We start from the raw sequence: 12,504 nt of genomic DNA on the forward strand, positions 1-12,504 counted from the left end.
TTTATAAAATACCACTAGGCCAATAAATACTGTTTATAAAATACTCCTTTTTAGGGAAAAGTGCAGTGCTGCATGGAAAAGTACAGTGGTATTTATTGAGTCAAGCAAATTTATTTGAATTTTATACTGTTGATGGTGTGGTCACTAATGAGTGTGGGTATTTATCAAAGGTCAATATATTCCAGTTTTAACCGACCCACTAGTATAACTAATACTAGTACTTGCAGATCCACCGTCCACCATTCTGGTCCATAGTCCACAGCAAGCAGAGAGTCATGAAACTTGAAAGCTGTCACGGCTCCTCCCAAAGACTACAGGCTAGTACAGCACAAGTACATGTACCTGTAGTAGCAAGACTTGCCAAGAGGCAAGAGCACAACCACGTCGACTGCACTCTTGAGTTTGATCTTGCAACACTCACAGTCAGTCAGTGTCATCAAGACCTCATCATTCATAGTTCAACTTCAAGTAGAGCAGAGATCGAGACTGCAGTCACGCAGTAGTGTCTCCATCTCATCATACAGGTAGCTAGATCTGCTCTCGTACAGCACATAGCTGACCAGATCCAGAGCGGAGAGGCGTTCAAGTCGATCAATCAAAATTTTGAACACATAGTCATAGGTCTCAACTCACACTCAAAAACAACAGAGAGCTCGACTTGGTCACTATTTCCAACCGGTCGAAGTGAGAGTTTTCCTAACATAAGATCAGCCTAAACAGCCTCGTCTCCTATTCCACTATGGCCACTTCTCTTGACCAACTGAAGCAGTTCACGACAGTCGTTGCTGACACCGGCGATTTTGAAGGTGAGGACATTTGGAGCTCTATCAGTCGAGTGACCCCGAATCACACCCCCATTTGTTTTCTTGTCGTCAGCCATTGGAAAATACAAGCCGACGGATGCCACGACCAATCCATCCCTTGTACTGGCTGCTGCTTTGAAGGAGCAATATGCGTCAGTTGTGGAAGATGCCGTGAAATTCGGAAAGGCAAATGGCTCGTGAGTGTATCCACATTATTGAAAAGTGGATTCGTGTAAGCGACTGAAATACTGAACATGTTTTCGATTGCTTTTCTTGTTTTCAGGACCATGGCTGAGAAACTGGAAGCTACTATTGACAAACTGGTAAGGTTTTCATTGTACGTCGTTCCTTTCCTTCTCTTCAATCCTTGTGGTGACTCCTGTTGTTATTGTTTTCGGTCTGCTGTCCGTGCAGTTTGTCAATTTTGGTCTGGAGATTTTGAAAATTGTGCCAGGACGCGTTTCCACCGAGGTGGACGCCAGGTAAGCGATACCTGCTTGGTCTGGACCCTATTGTTTTGCCCGTTGTCCAAGGAAGATCGTCTTTTGTGCTGAGCGGAAACTGCAGGCGTGCTTCCTGTCCTGGATTCTTTGCATGACTTTGTACAATGTACTAAGTGCGTATCCTAGTCAAGTGCTCCTCCCAGCCAGGCACTTGACTTGCAAACAGTGCTGTGCAGTGCCGGTGCCGGTGTGCTGCTGTAGATTTCCGCATTTCAGCCTCTCCAACACACTTAGGTTCACCACACATGAAGTATTTGAAAGAACAGATAAGAAGACCCATTGGAAAGAATGCTGGAATCTTGAAGTGGGGTACCGGGCACCATGCTGCTATGTCCTGCAATGACATACGACATACATGCACCACCCTTTTTGACCCGTCATTATGACCTCCCCCCCCCCCTTTTTTTTCCGGCCAAGGGTAGCCTGGGTACTACTACTACTAGTACTGCTGCTGCTGCTACCGTACTGTAGTATCTTATGGAAAGTAATACGTGCATGAAGCTATTGTCCATTCCGCTATTGTTCCCATGTATGATAGTGTAGACTGCCCGTATTATGATATAAAATGACGCCGGGATTACACCTGTGTGTGCTTGTGTACTAAAAGGTGTTTGAACATTTATCGAAAGCACAAACCACTTGCTTGCTTGTGTGCATTGTACTAGTACTACTGATGGCATAGTCATGTGTCTGTTTCTGCACTACTGTATCTTCCAACCTTGCCCGTGTAAGGTTCAGGTGTAACCCTGATACAGACTGTACTAATAATTCAAACGTCCACTACCCCTCCTTCTCCAGCCCCCCCCCCCCCCCCCCCTCTCTCACACATCAAGGCACAATAACGAGGGGCTGCTTTTTTTGTTGCTTAGCAGGTATGTATACAACTGGTTTATTCAAGCACAATCATGCTATACTAGTAAGCAGTGCCTGCTGCTCCTTTACCGATCTGTGGTGTGTTGTGAAAGGTGAAGAAAATTGATGGCCACTTGCACTGTGCCGTTGATCAAGTAACTTTCTGTGATGAAGCACACCATGCTGTTGCTGCCATACCCTGGGCCACGGCATTGGCCTCACAATCTGTGGACGATGCGTGACCCAGCGATCTGGCTAGCTTAGGACAATGTACTCTACACCTTGTACCTGCGGTGCTGGCGAGAACCACGACGTGGCCCCTGTTCACTAGCCAGTAAAGGATATAGCTTGCCCATCCTCTCTCTCTCTCTCTCTCTCTCTCTCTCTCTCTCTCTCTCTCTCTCTCTCTCTCTCTCTCTCTCTCTCTCTCTCTCTCTCTCTCTCAACCATAAGTAGGCGTTGCGTGTTGCCCATATATGTGCAGCCTTTTACTTTTCCACATGTAGTACACTCCCGCCCTCCCAGTTAGCCCGTCATCACACTACGTTCTCCGACTCCCGTTTACGTCTACGGTGAAAAAACCAAAACGGGTGGTCGTGTCATCAGACAGGCACAGTTCTTGACGCGTACACGCAGTCACGTTTTTGGAGAAATTTGAACGCATGTACATCGAAGTACAGGGTCGCTCGGAAAAAGGCTGGGGGAGATACGCACGTTCATACAAAAAGTCGTATACCCCTCCCCTCTCCATACCACGTCTACGTCTCCCGTTTCCTCTGCTCCCGTTTTCACCCCGTATACGGATCATCATGACAACCGACCAAAAACTCCTTACGTGGACGTAGACGCAGCGCTTTGTACCATGGTGTGATGACAGCCTTAAAGCAGTTACGGTATTGCACATTGTATTCTCAAGTCCACCATGGCGACCATAATATGCATCACACTACTGTCTAAAGCACTTCCTAGTACGCGCCCTGTGATCCTTCCGTGCCAAGATCAAGAAGAGACCCTATGGCCTACCTGGTTAGCAATTATGACTAGTGCTAATATGGCATCATACACTCGTACTACCTGCCAGTAGTGTGTGTATAGTTTGTAGTATGAGAAGCAATCCTTGTGTGCGGCTTGCGCCAGGCTCTCGGTACCAAAAGGGACGTTGATTTTCGCCGAGCAGCTTGCATGCCCTAGCCGGTGGCGTAACCAGGAGCCCCTGGCTGCGTCTGCGCCGTCAGCCTGCTCGGTTGTCGGCAAACACTACATGTACTTCTTATATCCCCGGCATACTTGTTCGGTATACCACACAGGTGACTGAAATTGCTGCATGGTGGTGCGGCAGATTTTCTCTCTGGTTTCTGCATCTACACCGAGGCAGTTCTCAAGTTCACCGCACCACATATCGACCACATCACCCTCAGGTGTACCGGAAAACGCATTGATGTCATGTTATGAAGAAGACGGCAATACCGGGTGCGCATGATGCAATTATTTTCAACTATGATCCGTAGGTTGGCAATCTTCTTCGTTCTCTCCACATCCTCACCTGAAAACGCGGAACCTCCACAACGGACTGGGGGAACCACCAACTTCAGCCCTATTGGTTGCAGAACCTAGTTGGACAGCGTAAATCCCTTGTCCGCAAGAATATCATCCCTCACAGCTAGCAGATCCAGAATTCCTGACTTCACTGTGATGGAGCTGTCAGAGATGGATCCAGGGTATCCATGCAACACGAAAACTTATATAGCCGTCTGGGGTAACACCAAAGAGACTCTTCACAGTGTTCCGGGCTTTACAAGCAGAGTACATCATGGCATTCAGTGAGAGGGAAGTCGGGGATTCCATCTCAAATTCAGCACAATCCAATATCACACGGACATTTCGATATGTCGCGTCTTCCTTGAAGCCAGCTGGCATGTGCTTCAGAACACTGCGCCTGGACGGTCACTTTAGCAAGGGGCGAAGAGTTCCAGCCAGAAAAGGAACCCATGCCGAAACTATTTTACTAACGTGACACACATCTCACAGCCGGAATCGATACTGTAGATTTCTCAGCTGCAAGCCGATCCGTATCCTCATCAATGTCATCAAAAATTCATCATCGAGACTCAGCTGGCGCTGCGGACCATGTTGGCAGCCATCCTTCGAGTACAGATACGCACTGGTCAGCTTCAGGCTCCTCAGCAATGCCTCGAAAGCATCTATGAGTATGGATGGCAAGCCAGTGTAATACTTATACATGTCACCGACCATGGCAAGCTGCACTTGCCATGGTCTGCAACTTTCTGGACAAGGTCCTCGTTCTGGCGTTCCAGTTCAAAGACACGTTGCTCACGCTCCTCAATGTCGTGCTTTAGTTGTGCAACAATTTTCTCAGTATCGGCCAGCTGCTTCTCCAAGCTGCCAACACTATGACATACGCGCTTGGGTTAGGGCATACGTCCTCATCCGCACAGGAGGTGCTGTTTTGAAGGGATGAGGACGTATGCCCTAACCCAAGCGCGTATGTCATAGTGTTGGCATTACTACTGGCCTCAATATCTTCTGGACTTATCGCTGGTGCAGTAGTGGTCTCTGACGACTCCAGTGATTGGCGAGAGCGCTTTACACGATGCAGAGGGTAATGGCGGTGGGAGAACAAAACTGGATCTGGTTGCTCGGCTGTCTTACTCCCTTCATGAAAATGCGCTGAACACAAACGAGTGTTGTCTATGACGAAATCCTTTCGTCATATGAAATCCTTTCGTCATAACTAAACTTTTTTCCTTTTCTGAAAATTATCAATAACACCAGATGGCCCATTCCAGTTAGGGCCTAACTGGACTCGCAACCCCTTTGGTCATGGGCCGTCCGGATTTGTTTTGCCATGGCGCCATGTTTGCCTACAAACATTGGCTCTGCTCAAACAGTGAGGGGAAACTCATCCATTTCGAATCCCTCAGTTCAGGTTATCCATGGCGGGAGGATCGTGCAGGGCTTGCTGTAGCAAATTGTAGCTTAGAGTCCTTCACATGTACATGTACTAGTATTTGAAATTTCCAATTCCTTTTTGTTCATTTAAAAAAACTCATATTGTGAGCCGCGGAAAAATTGTATCACGTAACTTGTGCCTTTTGTTCAGATTGTCGTTTGATGTTGAGAAGTCCATCACGAAGGCACGCCGCTTCATCCAGCTGTACGAGGAAGCCGGTATCTCCCGCGACCGTATCCTGATCAAGTTGGGAACAACATGGGAAGGCGTGCAGGCTGCAAAGTAGGTGCCGGTGCATTGGTTGGTTTGCCTGTCTGCTTTCGCTGCTATTGGTGCTGCATGCACTGTGCTACTGCGGTCATCATTTCTTTCTGCCCGAGTTATTTTATCCTCTACACCGTCTTTGCTTCTGTTAGTGTCGCTGCTGTCGGCTAGCTAGGAGATTTGTTGATCACATACTGTCATCTGGGTAACTTCAGTACTGTATAAACAGAAATATTCGTCTGGAATTTAATTTCGTCTTTTTCGTCCAAGGAGCTTTTGGACTAAATTAAATGTAGGACGAATATCGATTTGTCCAGTGTTTCTATACACTCTTATGATCTATGGACGAAATTTTCAACCGGACGAACTCCTTTTCTTTGGAGGTGGACGAAATTATTGACCGACGAAATGTTCTGCCTCTACAGTATTTTGTAGTGATCTATGTTTTAGTTTGGATTTGGGCACTGACATATGTACTATACATGTACTTGCTTCTGTAGGGATACTGATGTTGTGTCTGTGTCTATGTGTACATTGCTTGATTCAATTGTTCTTTACAGGGTGCTGGAAGCTGAGGGCATCCACTGCAACATGACACTACTGTTCTCCTTTGCCCAGGTATAGTGCCATGGAAGTGTCCTGTTTTGGTTAGCGAATAGCAAGTCACTTCGACCACTATTGTGTTAGGTCGTTCCATTCAACTCCAAGCAAATATTATGTTGAATGTATGTGAGTGGTACAATAGTGGGTCATGGTACATGGATGGGGGGGGGGCATGTGTATGCTTCGCTGTATGTGTGCATAACTGGGTATAAAGCATTTGTGTACATATATGGGTGCACATGCTGATCCGTGCTTAATACATGAGCATGACTGTATCAATGTTTTCCATGTGACAAACATTTCGAAACTGTTTTATTTTTTAAATGCTGTTGTGCAGGCTGTTGCGTGCTGTGAGGCTGGTGTTACTCTTATCTCGCCATTCGTGGGCCGAATCCTCGACTGGTACAAGAAAGCTGAGGGCAAAGACTTTGTTGGGGCGGAAGATCCTGGTAGGTCTCTCTCTCTCTCTCTCTCCCTCTCTCTCCCTCTCTCTCTCTCTCTCTCTCTCTCTCTCTCTCTCTCTCTCTCTCTCTCTGTGTCGCATGTCCACATGCAGACGCTCCCTTTCTTCTGTGTGTAGGTCTTCGGACTATGGTGTTTAATTCTCCCGGTATGTTGGCCGCTCTTTGAGTGTTGTGTATGGTCATTTCCATACTTATTACTATGCTTCCTCTTGTGTATGATTTTGGTTGTCAATAGGTGTGGTCTCCGTGACCCGGATCTACAACTACTACAAGAAGTATGGCTACAAGACCGTGGTAATGGGTGCTTCATTCCGCAACACTGGCGAGATTCTGGAGTTGGCTGGGTGCGATCTGCTAACCATTGGGTAAGTGTGGACTGGTTTCCTGGTAGTCATGCTGGGAGGGGGTCCATCTTGCATGTCAGGAGCGCATTTCAGAAGAAAAGAACTTCCACAAGTATCAATGCTGTTAGTATAGTACTTAGAAAGGACTGGAAAGTGCACTTTGTTCGCAGTGTGAATTGGAGAATACTTGAAAGGTTTAGTGTGGAGGTGAAGCATTTCAGCGGTGTGATACAGATGTTGGCATGGATATCACTGTGCCAAGCGCAGTCGACGAAAGACTGCGTGACAGCAGCTGTACACACACGCACGCGCGCGTGCACAGACACACACACACTGTACTTGCTCACTGCCAAAATTAGTCATGTGGTTCTCCACAGGAGAGTGGAGAGAGACTGAAAGGAATGGGGAATATGGCTCAATTGGCTATTGAACTGCCCAACAGCCGACACCCCCTGAAATCCCCAAACTGTGGATGGACTTGGACATGATCCCACTTATGGGCTCCCCCCCCCCCCCCCCACACACACACACACACACACATGCGCGCGACTACTGGTGCAACAAGCAAACGTTCTCTCATACTACTGCTCTTGGCTATTCATTGGGTGCACGAAAGGCCAACTTTAGTACATGTACTTGTAACGTGTATTTGAGTATTCTTTTCAACAGTGTTACACTACTTCTGTTTTGTCTTCAACAGGCCTGCACTGCTTGAGAAGTTGCAAAACATGAATGATGCTGTTTCCCACAAGCTGTCCGCTGATAATGGTAAGGCTGTGTAGTATGCACTCGCTCACTTGTAGAGTACAACAAACCTCTCCGACTGCAAGCAGTAGATTCACCCGGTGACGTATCCGTGATACTTTGGTATTTCTCACCGGCCCGATTCCCATTCTCGCAACAGTACGCAATGTTCAGTGGGCGAATCACATGAAGTACCACTATGAACAGGCATGTCAAACCCAAAGGACGGTATCTATTCGATCAGAACTACGAAAACCATTACCGAATTTTTAATGATTCCAAAATACTTCACATTTGCGATGTGAAGAGAAGCCTATCTGTGCCGAGAAAAATCACCCAACGTGAAGAGACTGCATCTGCATGTCAATGATACTGATGTGCACTTTCACACATTCTTTGTATGGTGCACTTACACATTTTTGCTGCACCCGGGTGGATGTGTGTGCGTGGTCTTTCTCTGCAGCTGCCAGTGTAACAGAGCCAAAGATCTCCCTGGACGAGAAGGAGTTCCGGTGGATGATGAATGAGGACCCAATGGCAACAGAGAAGCTTGCTGAGGGTATTCGCAAGTTTGCGGCTGACACTGTGAAGCTGGAGACCTTTGTGCTTGCAAAGCTCCAGTGAACGGAGCCCAAAACTGTTCCTCTGCTCTGACCCTGGTGTGCACACTGCACAGCCCCAATTGTCATTCGATCACTTCCCAGGTGTGTCTTGCTGCACGCGCACTTCTAGAAATTTGAGTTGCTTGTCGACCAGCTATTTTTAGAATTTTACCGAGCGTTCCCGGCACTGTCGTCCTGGTCTTGCCATCATGCTACTGTCACAGTATCCTACGCGTATCACCAGCTTATTCTCATTACTAGTACTTCTTTTTAGTCTTAACGCTTATTACCACTGCTGATTTCTGGTTGGTGTTTTCTCCGCCTGCGCAGGACAGTGCTGGAGTTTAAATACACGTAGTCGCCTTGACAGTACTAGTATGGCGTGCCTACAAGTAGTGTATCAGCATGCCTGTGTGCGTGCAACTACCACTGCAGCTAGCAGTGCCTTGCAGCTTAGCCTAGCTTACGGAGGTAGTACGTACAGAATAGGTCACGTGACCAGAATCCTGTAACTAGTTACTCTGTATAAAAACCAGAAATTTTCGGTGGTGCAACGTTTCGGGTGCATCCCGGTAGCGTTCTATTTTCGCAATTTTTGATATCGGTCTTTGGTGCACTCTTCTTCAAGTACAGTGCTGCTCAATGAAATCCAGTCGAGGGAGTCAACTTTGCGCCCTGCACCAGTGCACATCCCAGTTTCCGCAGGCTTGGGGCTGCACAGCGCTCGGCACGTACTTGACTCCTGCGATCGGATTTCACTGACCAGCACTGAACTACTGAAAATTTTAAAAAAAATTACTGAGATGATGGCCGTGGGCTAGGCCCGAAAATTTGGTGTAATGTAAATTTTAATCGCAGTGAAGAGACCGTTTGGAGTTGAGAAGTGCAGTTTCCTAACTGTGTAAGTGGCTGCGTTGGAGTTATTGGACAAGTAGAAAAGAAAATTTAACTCCAACGGATGTTTCTGGTTTTACTGTACTGTACACGTACACTGTACATGGATTGGCCTAGCGCTTGAGAGCCTCGTATCAATTGTGCAAGAGTATCACATGTGCGCTATTTCAAGAGAACAGAAAACTCCAGGGAGTTATGTTATTTTTGTTTTCTCTTAGAGAATAAAATATTATAAGCTCTTATGTAGTATTGTACTCTTGCTTGTAGTCATGTGCGTTGGCTGCATGAGGATTCTTGTTCTGTTTCGTTCTGTGCTGTTCTATGGGGTCGATTCCATATGCCATTGATGACACAGTTGAGATTGCATAATTATAGCCTGCATATTGTGCAGTTCAAGTATTTCGATAGTACTGCTGACATCATTCCCACAACTTTGACTGTCATCAAACTTGTACGCATGGAATCAGACTTTGTATTGCTTGCAGAACCCGGCACACACTACAAAGTCCGTGGGAAAGATGTGAACAGTGAGGCATAGCAACATACATGTCTGCTCAGCAGACCACTTGAAACCAAGTGGTCCAGTTATACCAAGTGGTCCAGTTATACATTCAGTTATACATTCACATGTGCGTTATCATGATGGTCTGCAGTTCGCTGATATGCGCATCCAGGAACTGGGGCACTGGCAAGTCAACATCGGCTGCTTTCAATGATGACAGGAACAGTATCAAGATGATTCTGTACTTATCTTCGGCGGTGAAGCCCGACATGGGGAAGGGCGCGCCGGCGGCATATTAAAAAAATGACAACGATTCTGAACAGGCTGTCGTAAAGAGTTCGGAGAAATCGTTGGAACATGCAGACGCCTTGTGCCAGTCGAAGCTGATCCTCGATCCTCGGCAATGCAAACTTTTAGTGCCGATTCTGTCACGTATTGCTCCATCCTACTGACAGCGGCAAGAGCTTGGAGGATCTTTAAGGAAACCACACTGGCCAAACGTAAAAGAGTATCCACTTGCAGCTGCTAATTGGGCCTACCCTGAGTGACTGTCAACACTTCCACTACAGATGTACGTTCTGCAGGCATGGAGCTACAATGTAGCTCTACACGCATGTACTCCGAAAATGGAAAACTAAATGACGTATAAAAACTAAAAAGGGTTCCCTGTAGACGATAGTTATCCCTATTCACCAGGACACACAGTAAGTCGGCCACAAGCTAGCTAGGAGGCCAAGAAGTTCAGCTCCTCAGCAATTCGCACTTTATTGGTGTTTGAACTATCCAGCTCAAACAACGTGATCACTTTCCAGCCGTCCAACCTAGCCATCCAACAGGACAGTGCCATGGTGCCCACAAGCTGCCGGCTAGTGTTCAGCACGGACATTGTTGGACTGATGGCTGTAATGGCTATTGGCTGCAGTCCCAAAGAAGTGGCTCGCTGGACATCGACAACCACCGGGAAAATCCTCTTCTCTTCCAAATCCATATACGCTGATTGCGTGGTCGTGTCTAGATCAGAGACGAAATCATAGTCGGACCATCTAGCAAGAGCGCCATGGGCATCGATCAGCACAGCTACATCGATGACATAGCCAGAGGGTGAGACAATATTGCTCAGCATAGCATCCTCATTGCCGACTACACTGTACACCATCTTGCGAAGATTCTTAGAGCGTGCCGTGCGAAGAAGCGAGCACATGCGCGTGATCATGACGGTCTGAAGCTCGCTGATAAGCGCATCCGGGAACTGGGGCACTGGCAAGTTGACATCGGTTGCTTTCAATGATGACAGGAACGCTATCAACCTGTACTTATCTTCGGCGGAGAAGCCCGACATGGAGAAGGATGGCACACTCAAGATTCTGAACAGGCTGTCGTAAAGACCTCTGGGAAATCGTTGGAAAAAGCAGAAGCATTGTGCCAGTCGAAGCTGATCCTCGACACTGCAGATTTTCAGTGCTGATCCTGTCACGTATTGCTCCATCCTACTGACAGCAGCAAGAGCTTGAGGATCTTCAAGGAAACCACACTGGCCAAACGTCAAGAGTATCCACTTGCAGCTGCTAAGCGGGCTTCCGGTAAAGCGGTCCGTTCCCATGTGCTCCACAAACATGCACAATCCAGACAACATGCGCGGTATGAACAGCCGGGTTCTCGTCATGGATCTTCCAAGACCCTCAATATCACGAACGGTCAACTTCTTGAATGCACCTTCCTCGTGCAGTCGAACGGCAAGATGTGTGTAGAAGCGTATCAGTGGCCGGAAGTCGGTCGAGGGAAGCTGCGCCAGCAAATCCACAAGTTGGATAGCGTCGGAGAACAACAGTGTGTGCATGTCAGAGATGGACTTTTCACACATCTCTTCAATCAGTTGAGATGACAGATGTGGATTACTTGGCGCTTTGTTCAGGTAGGTTAGGAGCGTCTTGCGGCGAAAGTACGTTTCCATGAAGAAGGCGATGTTGTCTCGCAGGTACGAATTTAAGGCTATCTGGTGCTCTTCTGGAAGCATGATTGAATAGGTGGTAAGGAACTGTATCAGACTTTGGATGAACATTGGCGGCTTATCTTCAATGCTGCCGATGCTGTTCAAGATGAGCTGTTGCAAGTGCTGGTCCACCGCGTCTCCATGGTCGAGCAGCGTCAGCACACGCATCATGTGGTCTTTGGTCATTGGGTCCTGCTCGAGTGACAAACGAATTGACTGGAATGTGGATAGGAGGAACTCAGCCGACATCTTTATGTCAAACTGCTTCATCAGCCTGAGCGAAAGGACAACGACGCCAGGATGTCGAGCCAGCAAGCGATCAAATTCTACTTCAAGAAACTTTTGGACTTTGAGAGCATAGGATCGGGGCAGGAGATGAATGAGTTCTCCTTGGTAAGCCGACAGCACACCAGGCAATGATCCATGGTGTATATGCTCATATTCGTTAATACGCACACCGAGGTGTTCCATGACTTGCCTGTGCCGGGGGTAGTCCTTGGCGCGTGAAAACACCTGTGCAGCCGAGCCCAGAATGACAACCGGCAAAGTCCTATTATTGTCGCAGACCAGCTCGTCCAATGCCTGGAGTACACCAATTGGCAGCCGCTCGTACCGCACCATCAGAAGAAAAGTCGAGATCACACTGTGTACTTCCATATCGTTGCGCAAGCGTGCGATGAGAGTGGTGCATACCATCTGTGAAAGCGTGGCAGTGTCCACCCGAAGTTCATGCAGAGTAGACATCAGATGCTGGATATCTGCAGTGTGTAGCATAGCAAAGTCGGTGTTGTTCTCAAGCTGCTCCAGAGTATTCCTGACAGAAACCATGTCCGGAGCAGAACGCAACACTCGTACGCAATCATGAATGGAGCCTAGCCTTGTTGGCAGCTTCTGTACGCGCTTAGACTTCTCTCTCTTCCTTCGCAGTGCAAGTGCCATTCTCTGATGGGGCGTGAGGCTTGGGTCAT

General features: G+C 47.6%; 1 protein-coding gene across 1 annotated transcript; it reads left to right on the top strand.

Moving 5' to 3' along the window:
- Window positions 1–623: 623 nt before the first annotated feature.
- On the top strand, window positions 624–8,517 carry LOC135809418 (transaldolase-like). The gene is made up of 10 exons (XM_065322766.1): window positions 624–806; window positions 877–1,000; window positions 1,087–1,126; window positions 1,218–1,285; window positions 5,280–5,411; window positions 5,954–6,011; window positions 6,334–6,445; window positions 6,696–6,825; window positions 7,505–7,572; window positions 8,012–8,517. Exons 1-10 carry the CDS (start codon window positions 740–742, stop codon window positions 8,170–8,172), a joined length of 960 nt encoding a protein of 319 aa, XP_065178838.1. The 5' UTR covers window positions 624–739; the 3' UTR covers window positions 8,173–8,517.
- Window positions 8,518–12,504: the final 3,987 nt, after the last annotated feature.

Source organism: Sycon ciliatum, chromosome 2 (assembly GCF_964019385.1).
Source record: "Sycon ciliatum chromosome 2, ocSycCili1.1, whole genome shotgun sequence".
NCBI lineage: Eukaryota > Metazoa > Porifera > Calcarea > Leucosolenida > Sycettidae > Sycon > Sycon ciliatum.

Excerpts from the sequence above, each read along its gene's own strand:
- LOC135809418 (XM_065322766.1), top strand. The coding sequence starts at position 740 with ATGGCCACTTCTCTTGACCAACTGAAGCAGTTCACGACAGTCGTTGCT. Across the intron at positions 1,286-5,279 it reads TCCACCGAGGTGGACGCCAG|ATTGTCGTTTGATGTTGAGA; the intron begins GTAAGCGATACC and ends CCTTTTGTTCAG. Across the intron at positions 6,826-7,504 it reads TGCGATCTGCTAACCATTGG|GCCTGCACTGCTTGAGAAGT; the intron begins GTAAGTGTGGAC and ends TGTCTTCAACAG.